Here is a 26,226-nt window from a genome sequence, read left to right as displayed (position 1 = left end):
ACGTAAAACACTGGCTACCAAGGACAAGAAAGCCAGAACATTGTTGGCTCATCAGGGTCCTTCTGAATCACTTAACGAGTCACAACTTACTCTCTTCAGAGGTGGCCAACAATCTGACATTTGCAGTTATCACTTCTTTGCTTTTCTTTATATTTTTACCATCATTATATGTAGCCCTAGTAATATAGATTCGTTTTGCCTTGTTTTTTAATTCTATAAAAATGGAATCATACATATGAATTTCTGCTCTTTGCCCTTCCTTATGATTTTAGATCCATCCATGTTATCGTGTGTACCTAGAGTCTGTTCCCATCCAGTGCTATATAGTATTTCATTGTGTGAATATATCACAATCTATTTATCCATTCCATTGTAAATGGACATTTGGTTAATTTCAGTTATATGGTTTGGCTGTATCCCACCCAAAATCTCATCTTGAATTGTAATCTCCGTAATCCCCATGTGTCAAGGGCCAGAACAAGGGTGGAAGTAATTGGATCATGGGGGCAGTTTCCCCCATGCTGTTCTCATGACACTGAGTGAGTCTCATGAGGTCTGATGGTTTTATTAGCATGTGGCATTTCTCCTGCTTGTGCTCACTCCATCCTGCCACCCTGTGAAGAAGGTGCCTGCTTCTCCTTTGCCTTCTGCCATGATTGTAAGTTTCCTGAGGCTTCCCCAGCAATGCAGAATTGTGAGTCAACTAAACCTCTTTCCTTTATAAATTACCCAGTCCTGGGCATTTCTTCATAGCACTGTGATAACAGACTAATACATTCAGTTTAAGGCATTTTAAATGAATATTTCTGTGAACACTGGAGCACATATCCTGGTACATATAAACATGTGTATCTTTAGGTATATCCTACCTAAGGGGAAGATTCAGGGTCATACAGCAATATGTATCTATTTAACTTTAATAATGCCTCCTTGTTTTCCAGAGTGATATATCCATTTATGCTGCCACCAGTGGTGGGAGTTTCTGTGGCTCCAACACTTAGAACTGTTAGACATGAAACTTTTCACCAATCTGATAGTTAAGCAAAGGTATCCAATTGGGCTTTTAATTAGCCTTTTCCTTATCTTCAGTGAAATTAAATGCCTTTTAAATATGTTTATTCACCAGCTGGATGCCTGTTTTGTAAATGCGTATTGAAGTCACTTGCCATTTTTCTGTAGGCTTCTCTATCTTTTTTTATAGGTTTGTATAGCTAGTTTATATATTTTGAACAAGAGCCTTTTATTATTTATATGTCTTAGAAATATCTTCACTCTGAGACTTGACTTTTGGCTTTCTTGTGTCATTATTTTTAATTCCCGTTATTTTTTATTTTTTGCAAACATAGTTTACCAATAGGACATTGAATGGAATATTACACCTAGAACATGAACCAGTAAACTCTGCATCATTTCTCAAACATTCATTTTTGTCCTCTACATGCATTTCTTATTATGATTAAAAAGAAAACATATAACATGATATCCACCCCCAAACAAATTGATAAATGAACAGTACAGTATTATGAACTATAAACACAACATTTTACAGCAAATACCTAAACTGTTTTCACCTTGCATGATTGAAACTTTATATTCATTCAACAATTCTCCGTTTCCTCATCCTCCAGCCCCTGGCAATCACCATTCTACTTTTGGCTTCAATAAGTTTGATTAATTTAGGTACTTCATGCAAATGAAATCATATAGTATCTTTCCTTCTGTGACTGACTTATTTCACTTAGTATCATGCCCTCAAGTTTCATTCATATTGTGGCATATGACAGAATTCCCTTAATTTTATGGTGGAATAATATTCCATTGTATGTGTAAACTTTTTTTATACATTCATCTATCAGTGTTCATTAAGATGGTTTCTACCTGTTGGCTTGAGGAACCTCCACACTGTTTTCCGTAGTGGCTACACTATTTTACATTCCTACCAATAGTACACAAGAGTTCCAACTTTTCCACATCCACAATACTTATTTTCTGGGTTTTTTGTTTTGTCACTTTTTTTAAAATTGTCATTTGTATGTTTTTATTGTTTGCTAGTAATGGCCATACTAACAGGGATGAGGTGATATCTCACTGTGGTTTTGATTTGCATTTCCCCGATTAGTGACATTGAGCATCTTTTCATATATCTGTTGGCCATTTCTATGATGTCTTTGGATAAATGTCTGTTCAGGTTACTTGCCCTTTTTTTAAATCGAGTTATTTGCTTACTTGCTATCAATATTAAGTTATAGGAGTTCCTTCTATATTTTGGGTATTAACCATTTATCAGAATTGTGGTTTGCAAATTTTTCTTCCAGTCTGTAGGCTGTATTTAGACTCTGTTGTTTCCTTTGCTGTTCAGAAGCTTTTTAGTTCAGTGTAGACTCATTGTCTATTTTTGCTTTTGTTACCTGTGTTTTTGATATCATATCCAAGAAATCATTGTCAAAACCAATATCATGAAGATTTCCCCTATGTTTTCTTCGAGGAGTTTTACATTTCTGGTCATACATTTAACTCTTTAACCTATTTTGAGTTAATTTTTGTGTGTAGTGCAAGATAAGGGTCCAATTTCATTCCTTTGCATATAGATATCCAGATTTTTCGACATCATTTGTTGAAAAGTCTATCCTCTCCTCAATTGTATACTTTGGCACCCTTGTTGAAGATCAGTTGACCATACGCTAGTCCTTCCTTATCTGTGGTTTCACTTTTCAAGATTTTAGTTACCTGTGGACAACCACAGTTAGAAACTAGTAAATATAAATTTCCAAAATAAACAATTCATAAGTTTTAAATTGTGCACCATTACTGGAACATGGTGAAATCTCATGCTATGTAACTTCATTTCTCTCAAGACATGATTAGTCCATTTATCTACCATATCCTCGCTGCATATGCTACCTGCCTGCTAGTCACTTAGTAGCTGTCTCAGTTATCAGACTGACTGTCACGGTGTAGCAGTGCTTGTGTTCAAGTAACCCTTATTTTACTTAATAACAGACCCAAAGCACAAGACTAGTAATGCTGGCAATTTGGATATGCCAAAGCAAAGCTATAAAGTGCTTTAAGTGAAAAGGTAAAAAGATTTTTACTTAATAAAGAAATTTTAAAAATCATATGCTGAGTTTGATGTGATATACCATGAGAAAAAGTCTATCTGTGAAATTGTGAAGAAGGAAAAAATAAATTCGTGCTAGTTTGGCTGTCATGGATTTCATTCCATTGTGGTTGGAAAAGATACTTGACATGATTTTCATATTCTTTTTTATTATTATTATACATTAAGTCCTAGCGTACATGTGCACAATGTGCAGGTTTGTTACATAGGTATACATGTGCCATGTTGGTTTGCTGCACCCATCAACTTGACATTTACATTAAGTATTTATCCTAATGCTATCCCTCCCCCAGCCTCCCATCCCGCAACAGGCCCTGGTGTGTGATGTCCCCCGCCCTGTGTCTATGTGTTCTCGTTGTTCAACTCTCACCTATCAGTGAGAACATGCAGTGTTTGGTTTTCTATCCTTGTGATAGTTTGCTGAGAATAATGGTTTCCAGCTTCATCCATGTCCCCGCAAAGGACATGAACTTATCCTTTTTTATAACTGCATAGTATTCCATGGTGTATATGTGCCACATTTCTTAATCCAGTCTATCCTTGATGGACATTTGGGTTGGTTCCAAGTCTTTGCTACCGTGAACAGTGCCTCAGTAAACATACATGTGCATGTGTCTTTATAGTAGAATGATTTATAAACCTTTGGGTGTATAACCAGTAATGGGATCGCTGGGTCAAATGGTATTTCTAGTTCTAGATCCTTAAGGAATCGCTACACTGTCTTCCACAATGGTTGAACCAATTTACACTCCCACCAACAGTGTAAAAGCATTCCTAAAACATTCTAAAAAAAAAAAAGTGTTCCTAAAACGCTTTTTTTTTCTTCTTTTGAGAAGTGTCTGTTCATATCCTTTGCCCACTTTTTGATGGGGTTGTTGTTTTTTTCTTGTAAATTTGTTTAAGTGGATTCTGGATATTAGCCTTTTGGCAGATGGGTAGATTGCAAAATTTTTCTTCCATTCTATAGGTTACCTGTTCACTCTCATGACAGTTTCTTTTGCTGTGCAGAAGCTCTTTAGTTTAATTAAATCCCATTTGTCAATCTTGGCTTTTGTTGCCATTGCTTTTGGCATTTTAGTCATGAAGTCTTTGCCCATGTCTATGTCCTGAATGGTATTGCCTAGGTTTTCTTCTAGGGTTTTTATGGTTTTAGGTCTTATGTTTATGTCTTTAATCCATCTTGAGTTAATTTTTGTATAAGGTGTAAGGAAGGGGTCCAGTTTCAGTTTTCTGCATATGGCTAGCCAGTTTTCCCAACACCATTTATTAAATGGGAAATCCTTTCCCCCTTGCTTGTTTTTGTCAGATTTGTCATAGATCAGATGGTTGTAGATGTGTGGCATTATTTCTGAGGCCTCTGTTCCGTTCCATTTGTCTATATCTGTTTTGGTACCAGTACCATGCTGTTTTGGTTACTGTAGCCTTGTAGTATAGTTTGAAGTCAGGTAGCATGATGCCTCTGGCTTTGTTCCTTTTGCCTAGGATTGTCTTGGCTATGTGGGCTCCTTTTTGGTTCCGTATGAACTTTGAAGTAGTTTTTTCCAATTCTGTGAAGAAAGTCATTGGTAGCTTGATGGGGATGGCATTGAATCTATAAATTACCTTGGGCAGTATGGCCATTTTCACCATATTGATTCTTCCTATCAATGAGCATGGAATGTTCTTCCATTTGTTTGTGTCCTCTTTTATTTCGTTGAGCAGTGGTTTGTAGTTCTCCTTGAAGAGCTTTTGTTATCTGATAAAGTCTTTATCTCTCTTTAATTTTCAAAGAATATTTTTGCTGGACATAGTATTCTTGGTTGACAGTTTTTTTTCTTTCAGCACATTGACTATATCATCCCACTCTCTCCTGGCTTGCAAGGTTTCTGCTAAGAAATCCACTAACAGATGTATTGGAAGTCCCTTGAATAATTTTTCTCTTGCTGCTTTCAAAATTTTCTGTTGTCTTTGTGGACTTCTTTTGATGTAGGCTATTTGAGGTAGGCTGGGAATCTGGATGTTCATTTCCCTTCCCAGATTTAGGAAGATTTCAGCCATTATTTCTTTAAATAAGCTTTCTGTCCCTTTCTTTCTCTTCTTTTTCTGAGACGCCCATAACATGTATATGGATCCTTTCAGTGGTGTCCAATAGTCTTTAAGGCTTTTTTTTTTTTACCTATTATTATTATTATTATTATTATTATTATTATTATTATTGTTTCTTTTTACTCCTCTGCCTAGTTTATATTTCAAATGAGTTGTCTTCAAATTTTCTGATTCTCTCTCTTGCTTGATCAAGTCTGCTGTTGAAACTTTATAGTGAATTTTTCATTTCAATTGTTGCATTTCTCAGCTCCAAAATCTGTTTGGTTGTTTTTTATATTTTCTATCCCTTTGCTGAAACTCTCATTTTGTTCCTGTATTGTTTTAATGAGTTTATCAATCACCTTTATGGTGGTTATTTTGAATTATTTGTCAGGTAATTAGTATCTAACTGTTTCTTTAGTATCAATTTCTGAAAATTTACTTGGCTCATTTGATTGGGCAATTTTTCTCCGCTTCTGTGTGTTCCTTCTAACTTTGCATTGGTATCTACACATTTTAACAATATAGCTACCTCTCCCAGTCTTTGTAGACTGGCTCCAGACAGGGAAACATCTTCACCAAGCAGCATAGCTACAGATACAGGGGACATCTCAAACATTTTCTGTGGACATGTCTCCTCTGGACGTGTGTGTCTAGGTTCCTACTTAGAGAGATTTACCAATTTCTTTTTTCCTGGAACACATAATTTCTTTTTCCATTGGTATCTATCTTTCGTACCACAGGTTCTCCAAAATAGCAGCATGCCATCTGACTCTTTTTGTTCCCAGTGGCCTTCCAGGCATCCAGAGTACATGAGGTCTCATCAGTGCCCCAGTTTGGGCTATAGAGAAACCAGTCCCTCTGGAAACCCCCCAAAAGCCAGAACACTGCATATATGCTCCAATCTTCACTCCTCCTAAGGAAGATACTGCCAAGCAGCATTGACCTCTGTCAGCTATACCACAGGTCCTCTGGAGCAGCAGCACACTGCCCAGCTCTTTTGTTCTAAGGAGCCCCCAGGTATCCAGAATATGCCATTTCCTGGCAGTACACTGAGATAGATGAGACAAAAACCTGTCCCCAAGGAAGCCCCTTGAAAGTTAGAACAATGGACATGTGCTCCAGTTTTCTCTCTCTCCCCAGGGAGAAGCCAGAAGCTGGAAGTTTCCCCCGATCATATGGCACTGTGCCAGAGAGACTATGGCAAGAGGGTGCCACAGGTTCTTCTATTGGCTTTGATGTAGCTGGCTTCCCATTTGCCTTGGATGCAAGTTTCTTAACTGGTTTCTGGATTTCTCACAAAGGGAATTGTTCCATGTATGGCTGTTGAATCAGTGTTGCCATGGGAGAAAGAGGGTCTGAGATTTCCTATTTTACCATCTTAATGGTGTCTTTTAATGAACAGATTTTTTTTTCATTGTAATCAAATTTTTCTGGTTTTTATTAAACATCTGTGTCTTGTTTATGGAATTTTTTACTCCAAGGACCTAAAGATACTCTACATTCACTTCTAAAAGCCTTTGACATTTGTTTTTAAGTCACATGGAGTTTATTTTTATGTACGTATAGATTTCAAATCAATGTGCATATAAATGTATGTAAGCATATATGAATTCATGTATATGTGTATGTATAATATATATTTATATAGGTGAGATTGGGTTTTTTTTCCATTTAGACAGGCAATTGTCCCAGCACCATTTATGGAAGAGTCCATTCTTTCCTCACTTCTCTAAAGTGACATCTTTTCATATATCAAGTGTAATATATATGTATGGGTCTGTTTGGGGGCTCTCTTTAATGTTTCCTTGACCTATTTGTCTATCCCTATTCAAATATCACACTGTGTAGATTACTGTATCTTTATAATTTGTCTTAGTATCAAATAAATTAAGTCCTTCTATCTGATTCTCTTTTTTCAAGAGTTTATTTAGTATTCTTAGCCTTTTATGTTTAAATTTCAGAAGTAGTATGTTATCATCTTTCACAGAATAAAACTTGGAATTTTATTGGAATTGCATTGAATCTATAAGTCAGTCTGGGGAAAATTGACATCTATAGATTAATGAGTCTTCAAATTCATTAACTTGGTATTTTTCTCCATTTACAAATTTTCTTTAACATCAGTTAAATGTTATAATTTTTCCAGTAGAGTTCTTACAAATTTTTGCTGAGTTTAGCATTAGGTATATATATTTTTAACAATTAAATGTTAACTCTTTTAAACTTTCTTTTTCTAATGGTTTGTAGAAAATATATGGAAATATAATTAAATTTTTGCTTGCTTTTATATCCAGCAAACTTACTAAATTCTCTTATAGTTACATAACAACTCTGAGACTTTCTTACTCTCCAAGTCTCATACATCCTATTTTTTTCTTCCCCCATTGTACTAGAAAAGTCCAGTATTGAAGAAAAGTGGTGATAGTGGACATTCTTTCATTTTTTGAAAGGGAAATGTTCAGCATTTCATGATTAAAGTTCTCTTCAGGGGAGATTCAATTATCAAAGTAACATGACAGACATGAAAAAGAACCAAATGAAAATGAAGAACATTTTTTTTTAAATCACATCTCTCTCTCAATTGATGGAAAAAGCATCTTTAATATTAAACTAAAAATCTACTGATGATAAAAAATGCTTGCTGAACTGGGAATAGAGGGAACTTTCTTAATCTGACTAGATAAAATACACTTAATTATGAAGCCCCTGAGGCTCCAGCTCAGAGGAGGGTATCTCCTGTAAGATTCCCCAGCCTCAGTAGGCCCTGGACCCTGATTTTTCTCTGGACTTCATCCAGACATGGAACCAGACTTCAAATGTTATGTCATCCATAAGTGCCTTCTAAATCAAGATAGCATTGGTGCTTCAGTATTCCACTTACTTTTCAAGATCTCATTCAAAACCTAGCCAGGGAATGACCACTGATTTTTCAGACCTTGAGTATTTTTAAGTTGCTGTATACACACACGCAGACACACATAAATATAAAGACACACACACACACACACACACACACATTTTGTCCAGCATATTTTATTTTCAGTGGGAAGATTAATCTGAGTAATCCAATTTATCATTTCCAAATACCAGACTTAGATGATATTTTTAAAATGTCTTTTATCAAAAGTTTGATCAAGCAAATAATTTTCCAGTTCTATTTTGCTTTATTTACTTGTTTATTTTTTGGCAGTGAGCATTTGGCCTTGAATACTTCTTTGCACATGGTGCCTCCGCTGGCTACAACACTTTTCCCTTCCCACAACTCTACTTTGCTGAGCTAACTCTCCCACATGCTTCAAGATAGTCCAATAATCACATCAGGAGGTCTTACCCATTCCATTTCTAAACAATCCGAGTTCAGTAGACCCCATGCATTTTATAGCAGACAGAGAGGATATATTTAACAACATAAGTGTTACAAGAATACTAGCCAATATGAACAGATCTGCAGGCCAATAAGAATAGACGTGATCTGTAAACAACCAGGACCAGTATATACTAGCTAAATATCACCTATGCTCAAAGCATATAGTACAGTAAGATGTGGTAAGATACAAAGATTATCATGATGCTTCTCAAGTTGTTCTGTAACTTGCTGTTTACCTATCTCTTATGGTAATCTGTGAGATTACTATGAACAGGGACCAATCATACTCACCCTGGAATCCTGTGTTCCATGGAATCTTGGTTTTAAAAAAAGAGGTTCCAAAAAATATTATTTGAATTAGGTAAAGGAAGTTATATTGAGGGAATGTTCACTAAATAAATCACTTCCTATTACTTCACAGCTTTAATCCCTGGAAAGTCCACGAACAATGAATCCATTTCACGCATCTTGTTGGAACACCTCTGCCGAACTTTTAAACAAATCCTGGAATAAAGAGTTTGCTTATCAAACTGCCAGTGTGGTAGATACAGTCATCCTCCCTTCCATGATTGGGATTATCTGTTCAACAGGGCTGGTTGGCAACATCCTCATTGTATTCACTATAATAAGGTAAGGAATGGCTCCTTTTTTTTTTTTCCTTCCATACTTTAGGAAACTACAGTCAAAGCTCCCTAAATGAGTCCTTTCCCCTGTAGCATTTTGCTTAATGAAATGCAATTTTGGAAATATTTGCTTAAGATAATTAAGATAATTAATGAAGATTCTACAGATATTTTCTTCATGCATTAGGTAACATCTCAGTTGCAAATCTCAACATGCTAAGACCTAGGCCAATGCTTACTGCTGGGTCAGTGAGTTTTTAGGGAAATGACTCTCAGTCTTAGCTGCATATTAGAATCATCTGGGTAGCTTTAAAAACTCCTGATATGCAGTTTCACCCCAGACCCATTAACTCAGAATCTCTAAGGGTAGGGCCCGGGTAAGATTTGAAACTGCAATGCAACATTTCATTTTCCAGCAATAAGAATTATCCTATAAAGCTGACCTGTTTAGGCAGGTGAAAGAGATTCTTTTACTCACTTGGGCAAAAGAGAGACTTTATGTTATCACCAGAAGATGCAGGAAGTCATAGGTAGTGGGCTGTTCCCTTTCATGTAGACCAGCCTATATAAACCAAACTGAGAGACATCTGCCCCTGAGTACCTCCTGCCTGGGCACCACATCTCCCACCTAATTCAGGTAATTTCCTCCTCTCAAGTAGAGAGACAGAATAAGAACTTTACTTGGGGAATAAGAACTGATTATTTGTTTTCTAGGGACTTGACAAAATGGATTCAGAATTAGTGCACACAAGCCCTATAGCTACTTGGTATATTTACTATCCTGATTATTTTCACATGTAAGTTTTGCTAGTTTTAATAACTATAGGATGTTAACTTTTTCATCCTAGTTTCTGATTATACTTAAAATTGCCATTTTCAAAACGTTCATCCATATTCATATGTTATAAAAGATATTCTAGACTGCAGGTTTAGTATCCCTTATCCAAAATGCTTGGGACCAGAAGTGGTTCAGATTTCAGATTTCTTTTTATTTTGTGCTGTTTGTATATGCATAATGAGATATCCTGCAGAAGGGACCAAGTCTAAATACAAAATTCATTATGTCTCGCTTATACCTTATACTCATAGCCTGAAAGTAATTTTATGTAATATTTTGAATAATTTTATGCATGAGACAAAGTTTTTGTAAATCAAACCATCAGAAAGTAAAGGCATCACTCTCTCAGCCACCCATGTGGACATCTGTGGTTGTTTGGAATCACCATCATTCCTGACTCTATATTGACATCCAACCAATAAACAATCAGTTTCTTAAACTTATTCACACAACAATACTTAGCAGTAAAAAATATGACCATTAATACCGCTAATACAGTGAAAAATAATGTGTTCAGGGGAACTAAGCAGCCCAGTAACATCACCAGAACACCTGGACCAGCTGTGAAATGAAAGCAGCTGAAGGGGTCTGGGAGGGTCATTTTTCCCTTGGAGACGCTGTGTGTTATACAGCAGCGTTTTGACTGCAACCCATCACATAAGGTCAGGTGTGGACCATTCCACTTGTAGGGTCATGTTATTTCTCAAAAAGTTTCAGATTTTGGAGCATTTCAGATTTTGGATTTTCAAGTTAGGGATGCCCAACCTGCACTACCTAATAGGTGTTTTCAGCATCATATTAACACATAACTGCAACAAACTTTTGTGGAGCATATTACACTTAAAAAGCACAGCAGTACTATTATTATACCCATTTAAGAAAAGAGGCTCGGATGAGTAAATAACTGGTCCAGCATCACAGAGCTAGTAAGTAGCGATCCTGGCAATCGAACTCAGATTTATTCCGAATTCAAGGCTATTTCCTCCACAACTAATGAAAACAAAGAGGTCATCAAAATTATAGAGACAGTTGTTGGATTTGCTGTAAAGATAAAAGAATCCTCACAGGCTTAATTGAGAGCAAGAGGAGCCCTCAGGATGGTCATGCGGATGGTGCTTATCACCCCGAGAAGGCTCGTAACTTGTCACTTCCCCAGGTGGCGTCTCATCAGCCAGCCCTCTCTCAAACCTTCAGTTTTGCTATCTCTGCAGTTACAAGTAGAGGATCAATGGTATTTTGTACACCAGTCACAGCTGAAGATTTATTTAGTATATAGGGATTCTACTCTTAATAAATTCAAGCATTCCTTATTGTGTCCTGTAAAGCTATTTGTGAATATCAAGCATTTTAAAGTTTTCTTTAAGTGCTAGAAGAAATTCAATTCAATATATATTAGTAAATACCTATTGCATGCCCTGCATTGCCCTAGGGTTTATGAAAATACCAAAAAAAAAAAAAGCAGCATCTGTCTAAAAAGTTCATATACTAGTGGGGAAGATGAGATTTAAATTCATGGAATAATTTGAAAAATAATACAAGAAAGACTTTAAAAACAATCAACTGGGGGAAAAAAGATGGCTCAGATAAGTTCCAGGAAAGAAAATGGAAGTAATCAATATTCTAAAGGAGCTTCAAAGAGTCAATAGTGCTGAGTAGAGAGTTAATAGCCACAGACTTGAGAATGTTTCTAGCTCACTCCCGTTTGCCTGTTGGACCTGCCCAGTTCTCCTTCCATCTCTCCCTCATGGCCTCCAGTATTTCTGCCCTGCTCTTCTACAGATACATATGGTGTGTCCTACACTCAAAAGCCTTGGTACCACCATTGAAAAACCAGGTCCTTATTAGGTGTTAGCCCTTCCGAAATGTTTGCATTTTCACAGGCAACTTTTATATGCAAAACCTCTTCAGTGTGGGATTCCAGCTCTTGTGACAAGCTGTTGAAGAGACGTCTGGAGCCAGAGAAATTTCTTGGATCCCTCAATTTACACCAATAGATAACAGCTTAATCCCATCTATTTATACAGAGACAAAGTTGAAAAAAAGGAAGACATGGGCAATGTGAGCTCTTCTAAAACTCAATTCTGAGCTGTAACTTATGGAAACAGATTTTCAACATAAAGTCAACCGTCATTTAACTGAGGAGAAAACCACCTGAGCCATTGTACGGACCAATTTGTTTGCATTATTGTGAAAAATCTATCATTTCTTCATATTATCATTTTATACATAATGCGAGAATATACATTAGATAAAGAAATGCTAATGGAGCTTTTAAAATAAATATTTTAATCTTTCAAAAAGTATCAGGAACAACTTTTAATTAAAACAACAGTTTTAATTTTTTTGCTAAGATTTTAACACTTTTCCTTGCAAATGGCTCTCCAAAAATGTATTAATCTTTCAAAAGTGATTCAAAAGCAACTTACATTTATTTATTTATTTGGCTAGGAATTTATCAATTTTTTTGTAAATTGCTCTCTAAATATTTTAAGGCAGTTTGTATTAATGTTTTCATCATGCTTTGCCATGATCTTTTATTTGTTACTTTATGAACAGACAGGTGAATTAAATAAAATATTAAGACTACAGTAATGATAAGGAGAAATAAATAACATTTAAACAAGATTTAATGACTTTTCCTTTTACAGTAGTAATTGTATCAAAACCATTGTTCATCAATAGAACTAAAAGTCAATAAAATCATTAATGATGCTGGAAAGCAAGCAATGAACTAATTTCTGACTTTGCCAAATGAAGACTAGAAATGTATATAAAATAAATATGTTTAACGAAGATGAAGCTTCAAGAATAAGATGTTCTATGTGCCTTTTTTTAAAAGCAAGAAGCAACTGTGCATTAGGAGGGTGACTATAAAATAATGAGGCCTGATCATCACTAGTCTGTTGTACATTAAATTTACAGCAGGTGAAAGGAAGCCAGTTTAGAAAATGTAGGCAGAAAATTGAGCCAATTATAATATTTTCCTCTTGCATTCCCAGGAGACAGATTGATGAACTCAACCCCATTACTCAACTGGTCTCCACAGGCACAGCAGGCCCTGGGAATCACCTGTACTTCAATAAAGGGACGACTTTGTTTTGTCAGACCCCCACATCTACCTTCTGAACACATCTTTCTTCTGTTTACTGACAGACTCCCTTCAACTGGGCAAAGTCTCTATAAAAGGTGCCCTATCCTCCAAAAATAGAGTTCCCATTTTGTCACTTCCTGCCCTCATCTCCCTGTCAGGTCAACTAATTCACACTAAGTCATGAATTCGTGAAACAGAGGTTACGAGATGGACAATGTGTTAACCTAGAGGAATACTGTCTAATGGTAGAATTCCAGCTGCTGACAGGGATGGAAAACATTTTAGAACACAGGTCTCTTTTTTCCCCACCCAGATTAAATAATAACTAACAGCTCCCTCTGACCCAGCCCTCTACCATTCCAAGTGTCAGCCATACACAGACTCTTGTTGGAATTGACCCATACCCTTGGCTGCACAGATATGTTTTCGATGCCAGAGTACCATGCAACAACATCTGTTCAGATGAGCTGTGGTCCAGTTGGCCAATATGAGAAGCTGGCTTGGGAATCTAAGGAAGTTGAATCGCTTGCCTAAGGACACAATGAGCGAGGGCATAGAAATGAAAATAAAATTCCCAGTTAGGTTATCTTTCCACTCTGTCACTCTATGTATCTAGGGAAGGGTTGGCAAATATAGGACTCTACTATAAACTCTCTCACCCTTAGCAGTCATCTGTAATCACGCAGGTCTGTCCTGTATAGCATCTGTCCTGTATAGGTCTGTCCTGTGTGAGGACTCAGAATTCTTCTCAGCACAGTGCTTCAGGAAATGACTACTAATCCACTGGCATAGGCTCATGATAGCAATTTAATTCAACTAGAGTTAAATGCCAGATGGGATGGTGAGGCAACCCAGAGATTAACAAGAGCAGGAAGCCACTTCTACACCCTATCCCATCCCTCACCCCAACACCACTTTCCTCTCCCTGCCCCAAGCTGGAGGGAAAAGGGAGAAAGAGGTTTTTCAGCCCTCAGGAGTCTGGGCTGCCTGGTGGGAGCTGGAGCCCCACTGGTATCTTGGACCATGGAGTGAAGGCTACATTCTGGCTTCTCCTCTCCTCCTTACTCTCCAGTTCCCACTGGTGCTTCTGACTGGCTAAACCTAATCAGAAGCCAATTGGCAAAGGGGCCTGAGGACAGGCTGGCGAATGACAAGCACAGCAGCCTACATGCATAGTGTTATGTTTTGTTAGTTTTACTTAATTCATATCATATGTTGTTATTTCTGATGGCAAAAGGTAAGCATGGTTTTAATAGAAATTTTGAAAAATTGTGAGAAAATGCAAACAATAAAGTAAAAAATCAGTCATACTACTACCAAATAGATGATCACTGTGATCACTTGACATATTGTTCCTGCAAATTTTTTAACAAATGTTTAAATAAATTTAGAGTCATGCTATACACATTATGAGTATTCTTTCTTTTTTCCTTTTACTTAATAGTATAAGTATTTTCTCATCTGATTAAATATTCTTTCAAACTATGACCACAGCTACATCCTATTGAGTGTGGTAGTGTGGAATACCATAATTTATTTTATCATTCCTCAAATTAATGAGCATTAGATATGACCATGTTAACCATATGGAGCACATGTTAGCCAAAATTATCACAAGTCTTTGTGTTTTATATTAAATGTTTACATCGTAAGAAATATAAATTTCATGAAGTCTGACAACAGGAAATCTAAAGATAAATTAGACCTAAAAAGGGATATAATTTATATAGTTAGAAATTTTACAATTTCTATTTAATTGTTTTTAATTTTGATGCTGTTGCTTTCAGTAAAGAAGACAATAATAAATATAATGTGTTATTCATATTGCCCTAGTAACTTATGTCCAGATAAATTTATCAGTTGCTTCAGAACTCTCTTTGTACTATACAGAATATCATCTAGACACACTTTTATTTAATTCTTTTTGATTCCCAGTTAATGGCCTGCACTGTTCCCACAATAGAATTACCATAATTCATTATCAGTAAATGATGGGTACCCCTCTAGAGAAAAGCAAGGGCCATGGATCTAATTGCTGCAATTGAGACCTAAGCAACTGCTTATGGTTTATATCCCAATTCACATGCAAATAACATCTATTTATAGACTAAGATTTATGATTTTTTTTTAATTTGGAGCTCTTTCTATCTGACTAATATCTGTCCCTCTTCCCTGTCCCCTCTCCATTTCCCAGTCTAATGACCTGAAGAGGACAGGGGATGAGAGACCAAGGACAGTCAGCTGGCTGGTCTTTTGTTTTACATGATCTTTTCTTCATGTCTCCTCTCCCTCTTGGTCATTCTGGTGTGAGGCACCAAGCTCCTGAGGGAAAGGAACCAACCTGTTTTTTTAGTGGCAGCAACAATGCGTACAGTATGGTTGCTGAATAAGGACTCCATGGCAGTAACTTCCCCACACAGTGGATGCTGCCAAGGCCTGGAGAAGAGATGGCCTCGCCCAGTCTGATGTTTCACATGAGAATCTGACAGCTGAGAAATGAAGTTCACAGGCTATAGAAGTTGTAACCAATGAATAATAAAGACACACACTAGCTTCCAAACAGCAGAGCACTAGCCCTGAAATAGGAAAAAACTAGCAATTGTGGCATAATCTTAGGACTGGTTCTTAACATGCTCTTTAAATTCTTATTTGTCCACATCTGCCAATAAACCTGTCTTGACAGTTCCCAGGAAAGAGGAGGGGGCCCCTTCTTTGTGCTTCTTGTCCTTGTACTTGTCTCTAGTTTTCTCTTATCAAATTGTAATGTGATCATTTATTTATGCATGTCTAGACTATAAGCTCCTTGATGACAGGGTTTATACATAGTTCAGCTTTACAGCCTTAGAGCACAACATTATGCCTGCCATGTAATTGGTGCTCAATAAAATGTTTTTTGAATTAATGAACAGAATCTCCCAGATAAAGATGATACCTGCTTATTATTGAATGTGCCAGCTCCTTGAAGTAGGAACCAACTAAATTTTAAATTTCTGCTCTCAGAAATGTATTTCACCTGCTGATGAGAAGGCCACTTCTAGATAGCATTGAATTCACTTCTCCCACCCCCGGCTCCCCACAGGAGACATGAGATCATTCTCAGTGCCATCTACCAGCTCCCTCTTTTCAGATGACTCTCCCTGTCTGGATCTCAGGGTCTTTATTAATAGTCTTTGCTATTTGTTAGATTTTACTGTAATATTTCTAAGTCATTGTTGAAATCTTAACAATGGCCTAAGCTGCAATAAGAAAAAAAAATGCATTAGACAACAGAAATCATTTATTTTCAGTCTTCAGCTGTTTTAAATACTGGGAATGAGTAAAGACTAAATCTTTTGCCTGAGTGTATTTAAAGTTGGTATAACTTGTTGCTGCATAAAAATTTACCCCAAACATAGTGGCTTGAAACAATAAACATTTACTGTCTCACGTGTCTCCAATGGTCATGGATTCAGGAGCAGCTTAGCTGGTTGGTTCTGGCTCATGATCTGTCATAAAGTTGCTGTCAAGCTGTCTTCCAGGGTTACAGTTATCTGAAGGCTTGGCTGCAGCTGGAGGATCTACTTCCAAGGTAGCTTATTCCCATACCTGGAAAGCTGGTGCTGACTGGTTGTTAACCAATTCCTCTCCACATGGACCTCTCCATAGTGTTGCTTGAGTATCCTCACAAGATGGTAGCAGGCTACCACCAGGGAGAGCAGTCCAACAAAGAGCAAAGAGAAAGCCCCACAAAAACTTTGTGACCTAATTTCAAAGTCACACACTGTCACTTCTGCCATATTCTCATTGTTAGAAGCAAGTTAATAAGGTCAGCACTCAGAGGGAATTAGGTTCCACCTACTGAAAGGAATATCAAAGATTTTGTGGACATATTTTTAAACCACCACAGTAAGTTATCAAATAAATAGTTCAAAATGCTTAAATACACACAAGACTAGGCATTTCCTCTATGCATCTGTATAGGTTTTCCTTTAACATTTAAAATGCATTATGGCAATTAAAAATTTGTATGAGGTAGCATATATCGAATAGTCTGTATACATTCAATGTCAATCCTCAGTTTCCTCTATCTCTTTCAGATCCAGGAAAAAAACAGTCCCTGACATCTATATCTGCAACCTGGCTGTGGCTGATTTGGTCCACATAGTTGGAATGCCTTTTCTTATTCACCAATGGGCCCGAGGGGGAGAGTGGGTGTTTGGGGGACCTCTCTGCACCATCATCACATCCCTGGATACTTGTAACCAATTTGCCTGTAGTGCCATCATGACTGTAATGAGTGTGGACAGGTAAGTGAAAGACTTTGAAATATCTTAATATAATTCAGAGGTGCCTGTGCTTCCCCAAGCTCATTCCAATTCCAACACCAGTTTTGGTTTATAACAGCAGAGGTTTTCTTCCTTTGTTTCATTGTAGAACTGATTACTTAAGAATATTTTGTTCAACTTTCACAGAGGAATATTTTTAATGGAAAACATAAAACACAAAAATCTCCTTTTTTCTAATCATTCTTTTCGACTCAGTTTTATTTGCAATTCAGTGCAAGAAAAAAAAATCACAAAACCAGGAAATATTAGAAACCAGAATGAATTCCCCCCATCAATTTCACAGTAAAGAAGCTGAGGCCCAGAGAGGTGAGGAGATTTGCTAGAAGCACATAGAGAATTAGTGGCAGAACCAAGAATTAAAGTAGGTTTCCTTAGTCTCTGTCCAAGGCTATTTCTGATATGTCCACTGTCTCATACACTTGTTATTGCCTCATAGCTCTAAGGAATCAGTGGAGTAAATAGATGTTATTATACAACCATGAAGCAATTTCCCAGTGCCAGGGAGATCATCTTTTACAAACATTATTGTGATTGGTTAATACAAATGCTGTTATTTTATATTATTAGAAATGTATTCCACTATGTCTTGGAAATGTGCCATAGCCCTTTTCACCATCCATGTAAGCTAATGTTATTTGAGGAGATGATGGTGATGGTGAGTACTTATGGAACCAATAAGTGGTAGAATCCAGTTCAGACCCAAGCCATCTGACTCTAGAGATGGCAGATAGTTGTAACTGCCTCACTATCTGGCCTGTCTAGGAAGCATGCAAGCTAGGATATGCCCTGCATTATCCAGATGCCAGAACGTCCACACCAGGTCCTAGCAGCTCACCCCAAACAGAAACAGAGCCTAAAGACAACCATAGTACTTCCAACAGTGATACTCTGTCTTCTAGGACAACCCACTTAAAATCTCCATCTGCCTTCTTCCCAACCCAACCCTAGCCCAACACATTTAATCCTCTTTGCTCTGATCTACTGTTTTTCCTTTGATTCAAATATATTACATAAATCATGTGTGTGTGTATGTGTGTGTGTGTGTTATTTATTGTCTTGTTCCCTTGTACCTCAAATGTCAATTCCACAAAGGCAGGGTCTTGGTCCACCAATATATCATAAATGTGTGTGTAACAGTGCCTGGCACTCAGGTGCTCAAAAAATATTGATGAATGAATGAATGAATGAATATCTTGAAGGGTATGTTAAATTTCCCTGGGTCCATCCAGAAATTGTCCTGAACCCTGCCTCTTTCACCCTTCTAAGTGAGACTTTTGGGTGGGGAAGTGATGAGCCATTCTTCAGATGAACAAAAAAAGAATTGCAAGGTTCATATAAATCATTCACTCTGACAAGAATGAATAATAATGGTAAATTTTTAAATATCCTTTTGTTTTTCTGCAAGAGAACTTTCAAAATATAGAATGTGCTTCTCAACTTGTAACTAACACATTTTTAAATCAATATACTGCATAGCTCTGGTTAGCTCAGCTAATGCCAGCCAATGTGGCTGTGTCATGAGAAAAGCCCCATAAGCTTGTCAGGGTTCCAATACCAGGAAGAGGGTCTTGAAAAGGCCAGGCTCACTGTAGAAAAGTGACCTAAAGTACAGACCATACCAACAGTAATCCCATTCTTGGGGATAATATGAGCTTCTTTATATACTGTGCCTTGGATGCAGGAGAATATTGGCTTTTTTTGAAAAAAAATAAACAGGTATACTCCTATAAATCTCTTACTGTAAATGAAGTGAATGGGCATTTTCTGCCTTGGAAGAGACAAACTGTGTATGTTTTTAAATATTGACAGGTTTTTCTCTGTGTATATATGTGTGCACACATGCATGCGTGGTATCTTACTCCTAGTCTTTTGTTTTGTTTTGTTTTAATCCAATGGACATAGTATGCTAAAATTTCATTTCACATTTAAGACATTCTGCCCTTTCCTTCCCCTCATTCTGGAAGATCAGGTGATAAGAAACAAGTGAAGAGCCTATAAAACTGAACCATTTCCTTCCTCACATTTCTTGTAATTCTAACTCCACTAAATTCATAAAAGTTTAACAAAATCTACAATTTTGTAAAAGAGAAATGAGGCTTGCTTTGTAAGATCATAACTAAATGTCAGTGCCATCAGTATGCCTTAGTGTTTACATATTTAAATCATTTTAATTGCCAGTTTAATGGATCATACATTTCAAGTGTTTCCAATAACTCATTTTGCTTTCCCTAATTAGTGATAACTGCAAGTGTGTAGAATATTTAGTAGTGGGCTTCTACCTCCATAGCCATACAAAAACAATATATAAATATCCAAAATATTAAAAATGTTTGCCTTCAAATGAAAGCTACCTAGACTTTCATTAGTGGCTACTCATAAATAAATTCTCTAAAACATCAAGAGTCAGTAAGTATGACCCAAAATTTGCAATTGATTCATTCATTTATTCAAAAAATATTTATTGAGCATGAACCATATGCCAGAGATTGTCGGACACAGGGGATACAGTGGCCTTAAACTAATAGTCAAGGCTCCTGCCCTCATGGGGCTTTCATTCTAGTGGTGTAGACAGACATTAAGTGAAGAGTCCCACAAGTAATTGTATATTTCCACATAGCGATAATACACTAGGAGGGAAAAGTAGAGTCTCCTATAATCTTCTTTTATAGTCATGGACCCTCCTACAGAATGGGTGGTCAGAGAAGTCTTCCCTAAGAGGGAGACAGTTAAATAGGGACTTGAAGGAAGAGCAAGAAGAAGCAGAGGCAGATCCTGCCAGGCAGGTAGAGCAGCAAGTGCCTAACCTTGAAAGGGGAAGAGCTTGAGGAAGTCAAGAGAGAGACTGGCACAGGCTCCAGCTTGAGCAGCAGGCAGAACCAGGTGGGAAAAAAGACCTGTGGATCATGGGAGGAATTCTGAAAATTGATGGAAAACCACTGAAAGGTTTTCAGCTGGGGAGGGATGCTATCAGAGAAGATTCCTTAATTGCTTGATCCCATGACTTTGTCATCCTATAATTCCAGTAAAAATGATGGCTGGGCTGCTATGCAGTCACTACGTCATCCACTTCCGCAGCAGGGAGAAAAGAGGCCCTTCCCTCGTTAGCCATGGGGAATGCATGTGCAGTGTGCAGAGAATGGGTAGCTGAGGAGCCCTGGCCAGAAACCACTCTCTGCAACCAAAGGCCCCTTAACTGAATGCAAATGTCCTGCTTCTGGTGCAAAATTGAAAGCACAAGAGGACAGGAAATTTGTTATTTTTGTGAGTCTTCATTAAGTAGCTTTGCAAAAACTTGGAGAAAATTAAGTGACCATAAAAACCATTTTTTACATTTGTTTAATTTCTACTAATACTATCCTCCACCACCCCCAGCTCCCAGCAAAGCTGTGCTTTTTCAAATAGCCTTCCTTCTGAATCTGAGCTTGTTTTTCATTCTCAGCTTTCATTTTTCTCTGAAAAATTCTTGGATTTGCTGGAGGACCAAATACATTTGATATGTCAGAATTTCAAGTTTGATTAATGATTACCCCTTTTTTCCTGGCCCTAAAATGAAAAGAGAAAAAATAAAGAAAAATGCCTCCCCATGAAATTAGCCTATTTCTTCCCTCTGGCTTCTAGCCTAAGTTCCTTAAGGAATTTGGATTGTCTATACTAGCCACACTTGTTAATCCTCACTGTGACTTCTGTGAGCTGAAACTCCATGAGCCTGGTGACTTAAGTATAAAGCCATCGGGGCAAAATGTTTGTTCTATGTGCCTGAACCCCTTCCTGCTGAGGGATTCTCTTAACCCCATATTTTCTTCCTTCCTGCCTCTATGTCAGTAAATGTTGCTGGGAAAAGGGTCATTTCCTCCTGCAGGAAATCCCTGTTCAGAGACAAAGTTTTCCAGAGTCTCGTTTATAGGAAAAGCCTCTTTGTAAAGAAAGAGTTTGCACTGCAGAATTTTACCATTATCAATGTATTCATAGAAGGAACAACTATTTCAGTGAGTGGTTTATTCAGACTTGCAGGGTCAAGAATTGTTTTCTCTACAGATACCAGGCAGCTCTTAAAAAATATAACTTTCATGTCCTTTGTAGGGACATGGATGAAATTGGAAATCATCATTCTCAGTAAACTATTGCAAGGACAAAAAACCAAACACCGCATGTTCTCACTCATAGATGGGAATTGAACAATGAGAACACATGGACACAGGAAGGGGAACATCACACTCTGGGGACTGTTGTGGGGTGGGGGGAGGGGGGAGGGATAGCATTAGGAGATATACCTAATGCTAAATGACGAGTTAATGGGTGCAGCACACCAGCATGGCACATGTATATATATGTAACTAACCTGCACATTGTGCACATGTACCCTAAAACTTAAAGTATAATAATAATAAAAATAAATAAATAAAAATTAAATAATAAATAAATGAATAAAAATTAAAAATATATATATATACATATAACTTTCTTTTGCCCTGATAGAGGTGTGCTTCAGAAAGGAAAATAATGCTAATAATTTACTCTCATCATGAACCTTTCATCCTTGGAGCTCAGTGCTTTTATTGATTGTTCCAAAACTCTTCCTGACTGCCTTTGCAGGTACTTTGCCCTCGTCCAACCATTTCGACTGACACGTTGGAGAACAAGGTACAAGACCATCCAGATCAATTTGGGCCTTTGGGCAGCTTCCTTTATCCTGGCATTGCCTGTCTGGGTCTACTCGAAGGTCATCAAATTTAAAGACGGTGTTGAGAGTTGTGCTTTTGATTTGACATCCCCTGACGATGTACTCTGGTAAGTTGTGAAAACTTAAGAAAAATGAGTTGAATTAAGTTGTGAAGAACTTCATTCTCCTTGTCAACATGTGAGCAGCCTCAAAGAGTATCCTTATGGATCCTCTTCTCGCCAGTATCTCCACTTAGGTTTCTCCACACATACAATCAAGGTGATAGTTTGATTTTTAAGGAGAGGGTAACCTTTAGAAAAAGATTTTGAATTCAATCATGTAACCTCAGTGGATACAAATATATTTAAACATGGATTTTAAAGATTCATAGCAGCCAGACGCAGTGGGAATGCAGCAATCAAGGGAGGTAAGGAATTTCCAGAGTCACTCAGACTCCACCTCATCAGTGTGCAGTTGCAGTTTGCTTGAATTATGTCCCCTATAAAGACATGTTCAAGTCCTACACCAGCTCCCCATACCTGTGAATGTGATCTTATTTGGAAATAGGGTTTTTTCAGATGTAATCAAGCTAAGTTAAAGTCATGCTGGATTAGGGTGGGCCCAATGACTATTGTCCTGATAAGGAGAAGCAGATTTTAAGAAACACAGAGACACACAGAAAAGAGAATACAGGTGAAGACAGAGGCGGAGATTGGAGTGATATGTCTGTAAGCCAAGGAACACCAAGGATTGCCAGAAACCAGCAGAGAGGGTAGGAGGGGGCATAGAGCAGATTCTCCTTCAGAGCCTCCGAAGAACCAAATTTGCCAGCACCTTGATTTCAGATGTCTAGCTTTCAGAGCTGTGAGAGAATAAATTTCTATTGTTTTAAGCTATCCAGTTTGTGCTAATTTCTTATAGCAGTCCTAGGAAACTAATGCAACTACCATAGCCGTTTTATACATTTTAATTTAAAAAGAAATTAAAAGTCTTCAATTTGAAATTTGAACACAGAATTGGAGTTCATGATTAAATTATTTGAGCAACTACCAATGACCAATAACTGTGTTAGATATTTTTACATATGCTATCTCAAGTCAGTCTGGCAGATTACTTTCTCTTACTCCATCACTTGTCAAATAGATAAGTCATTTCTGCATTATGTGGACACAGCCAAAGAAAGATGGCGGTAAAGGACCTGCAAATCCGCTAATCCAGTAAAAAAAAAAAAAAAAAAAAAAAAAAAAAATTCATATGCTTGCATGTCTTGTTCAGTTCAGTTTAGTATAACAAAGTACTATAGACTAGGTGGCTTGTAAACAATAGAAATTTATTTTTCACAGTTCTAGAAGCTGGAAATCCAAGATGAAAGTGCCAGCATGATCAAGTTCTGATGACAGCCCTCTTCCAGGTTGCAGTCTGCCAACTTCTCATTTTATCCTTATGTGGCAAAAGAGAGAGACAGGAAGCAAGCTCTCTTGTGTCTCTTCTTATAAGTACACTATTCCCATTCATGAAGGTGCCACTCTCATGACTTAATTACTTCCCAAAGACCCTACTTCCTCATACCATTATATTTGGGGTTAGGTTTTCAACATAGCAATTTTGAGGGAACACAAACATTTGGGACATAACAGTGCAACGTAGATAGGACTGCACTTCCAGTTCCAAAATGGCAGCATAGAAGCAAGCTGACTGAATGCCCCCGCTCCCAGAGCCCTCAGAAAATCAAAGACAAATATACAGCACCAAGGTTATCATTAGCAATATCCCAGAACTCCAGAACTCCAAAACTCAAATATGTGGATGAGATGGTTCCTCAGGATTCAGAGAAGTGAAAAAAAAAAAAAGCCTCCAAGCCAACTGTAACAGAATCAGACTTCCACATCCATGACACCCCTCTCCCCCATTCTGCCTGACACCAAACACATGAAAAACTTCCCCCCAACTCACAGTTTCTACATTGAAAAAAACGAGATCAAGGTAGACAACCAGCTTTCCCACCACCTTGGGTTCCCTGACAAAATACCTGTCTCTGCCTTAACCTATGGGAAGTATCATAAGTGCTGGAAGGGAGAAATATCCCTGAGAACAGGCAGAGACAAAGTAGGGAGGTGGGACAGTTGCTCTGTAACTCAGCCAAAGGAGACATTAAATCAGAGTGGCTATATAGCACCACATTCCAGGAGGTACATTCAGCAGGTCCCCTGGACAAACCCCTAGCCAGGCTTCCCACACCTCTGGGATATCTCCTTTGGGACTTCCCCAATTCAGGACAGCCAGTGACTGATGGGTCACTAGAGCCACAGCAAGCCTGGGCTTAAGGCACCACCTAGAGCCAAAAGGAGACAGCAACCTAGCGATAAAGACTCTCTAAGCAAATACAGGAAATAAAAACCAAAACAAGTCAGACAGAGAAGACTGGAATAAATAGCAAATCCTCAATGCAAAGACATAGATGTACATCCATAAGAAGCAACAGCAAACAGTGAACCATCAGGGAACCAGTAACTGACCCTAATGAGACAGCAATATGTGAGCTCTCTGGCCAATAATTCAAAATAGTAGTTTTTAGGAAACTCAGTGATCTCAAGATAACACACAAAAGCAATTCAGAAATATATCAGAGAAATTTAACAAAGAGATTGAAATAATTTTAAAAATTAAAAAAAATCTTGGAACTGAGAAATACACTTGCTAAACTGAAAAAGTTACTAAAAATTCTCAACAGCAGAACGGGTCAAGCAAAGGAAAGAATTAGTGAGCTCAAAGACAGGCTATTTGAAAATACACAGTCAGAAAAAGGAATGAAAAGAAATGAAGACTGTATACAAGATATAGAAAAAATTACTTCAAAAGACCAAATCTAAGACTTATCGGTGTTCAAGAGGGAGTTGAGCAAGAGCAAGGAGTAGAAAGCTTATTCAAAGAAATAATAACAGAAAATTTCCCCAAATTGAGAAAGATGTAAATATCCAGATATGGGAAGATCAGAGAACACCAAACAAAATCAACCCCAAAAAGACTGTACCCCAAGGCATATAATAAACTCTCAAAAGTCAAAGACAAAGATAGAACTCTAAAATCAGTAAGAGAAAAGAAGCAAATAACGTATAAAGGAGCTCTAATTCATCTGGAAATGGACTTCTTACTAGAGACCATACAGGCCAAGAGGGAGTGAAATGGCATTTTCAAACTGAAAAAAAAAAAAAACCTGCCATCCAAGATATTGCATCCAGCAAATTATCCTTCAACTGTGAAGAAGAGATAAAGTGTTTTCCAGACAAGCAGAAGTTGAAGGAATTTACCACCACCAGATCTGTCTTACAAGAAATGCTAAAGGGAGTTCTTCTGTTGGAAAGAAAAAAAAAAAAAACACTAATGTGCAAAAAGAAAATACTTGAAGGTATGAAACCCCTGGATAAAATTAAATACATTAACAAGCCCAGAATACTCTAATACTGTAATTATGGTGTATAATCCACTCATAATTCTAGCGTGAAGCCCAAAAGACAAATCTATCAAAAATGGTAACAGCTATAGCAACCTGTTAAGAGACAGATAATATGGAAATATGTAAACTGAGACAACTAAAAGTTAAAATGTAGGGGAATGGAGTTAAAATGTAGATTTTTTTCCACTTTTTTCTTTGATGTAAGATAAATTATCATCTCTTTAGAATAACTTGTTATATATATTTTTTGTCAGCATCATTGCAACCACATCACAAAAATCCATAATAGATTTTAAAAATAAAAAGGAATGAACTAAGACATTCCGCCAGAGAAATTCACTTTTCCACAAAGGAAGATAGTAAGAAAAGAAGAAAGGAAGACAAAAGTTACAAAACCAGAAAACAAGCAACAAGATGGCAGTAGTAAGTCCTTGCTTATCAATAATAATACTGAATGTAAAGGGTCTCAATTTTCCAATTAAAAGGCAGCAAGAGGCTTGATAAAGAAACAAGACTTAACTATATGCAGCCTACAAGAAACCCACTTCACCTATAAAGACACACATAGACTGAGAGTGAAGGGATGGGAAAACACATTCCATACAACTGGAGGTCAAAAAGAGCAAGAGTAGCTATATTTAGATAAAATAGACTACAAATCAATGACTGTAAAAGAAGACAAA

At 37.3% G+C, this 26,226-nt stretch overlaps 1 protein-coding gene across 5 annotated transcripts in view; it reads left to right on the top strand.

Moving 5' to 3' along the window:
* The window catches only part of MCHR2 (melanin concentrating hormone receptor 2), a 75,888-nt gene that overhangs the window by 29,219 nt on the left and 20,443 nt on the right, over positions 1-26,226 (top strand). For all 5 annotated transcript variants that reach the window (XM_001141159.7, XM_001141240.6, XM_054686169.2 and 2 more), the window contains 3 exons: positions 8,974-9,182; positions 17,181-17,390; positions 22,023-22,217. In XM_001141159.7, coding sequence (XP_001141159.1) covers positions 9,001-9,182; positions 17,181-17,390; positions 22,023-22,217 — 587 coding nt within the window. In that variant the 5' untranslated portion in view covers positions 8,974-9,000. The remainder of the gene's footprint in view (positions 1-8,973; positions 9,183-17,180; positions 17,391-22,022; positions 22,218-26,226) is intronic.

The sequence above is a fragment of the Pan troglodytes genome, chromosome 5, assembly GCF_028858775.2.
Source record: "Pan troglodytes isolate AG18354 chromosome 5, NHGRI_mPanTro3-v2.0_pri, whole genome shotgun sequence".
NCBI classification, from domain to species: Eukaryota; Metazoa; Chordata; class Mammalia; order Primates; family Hominidae; genus Pan; species Pan troglodytes.
This window is presented reverse-complemented; position numbering and strand designations above follow the sequence as displayed.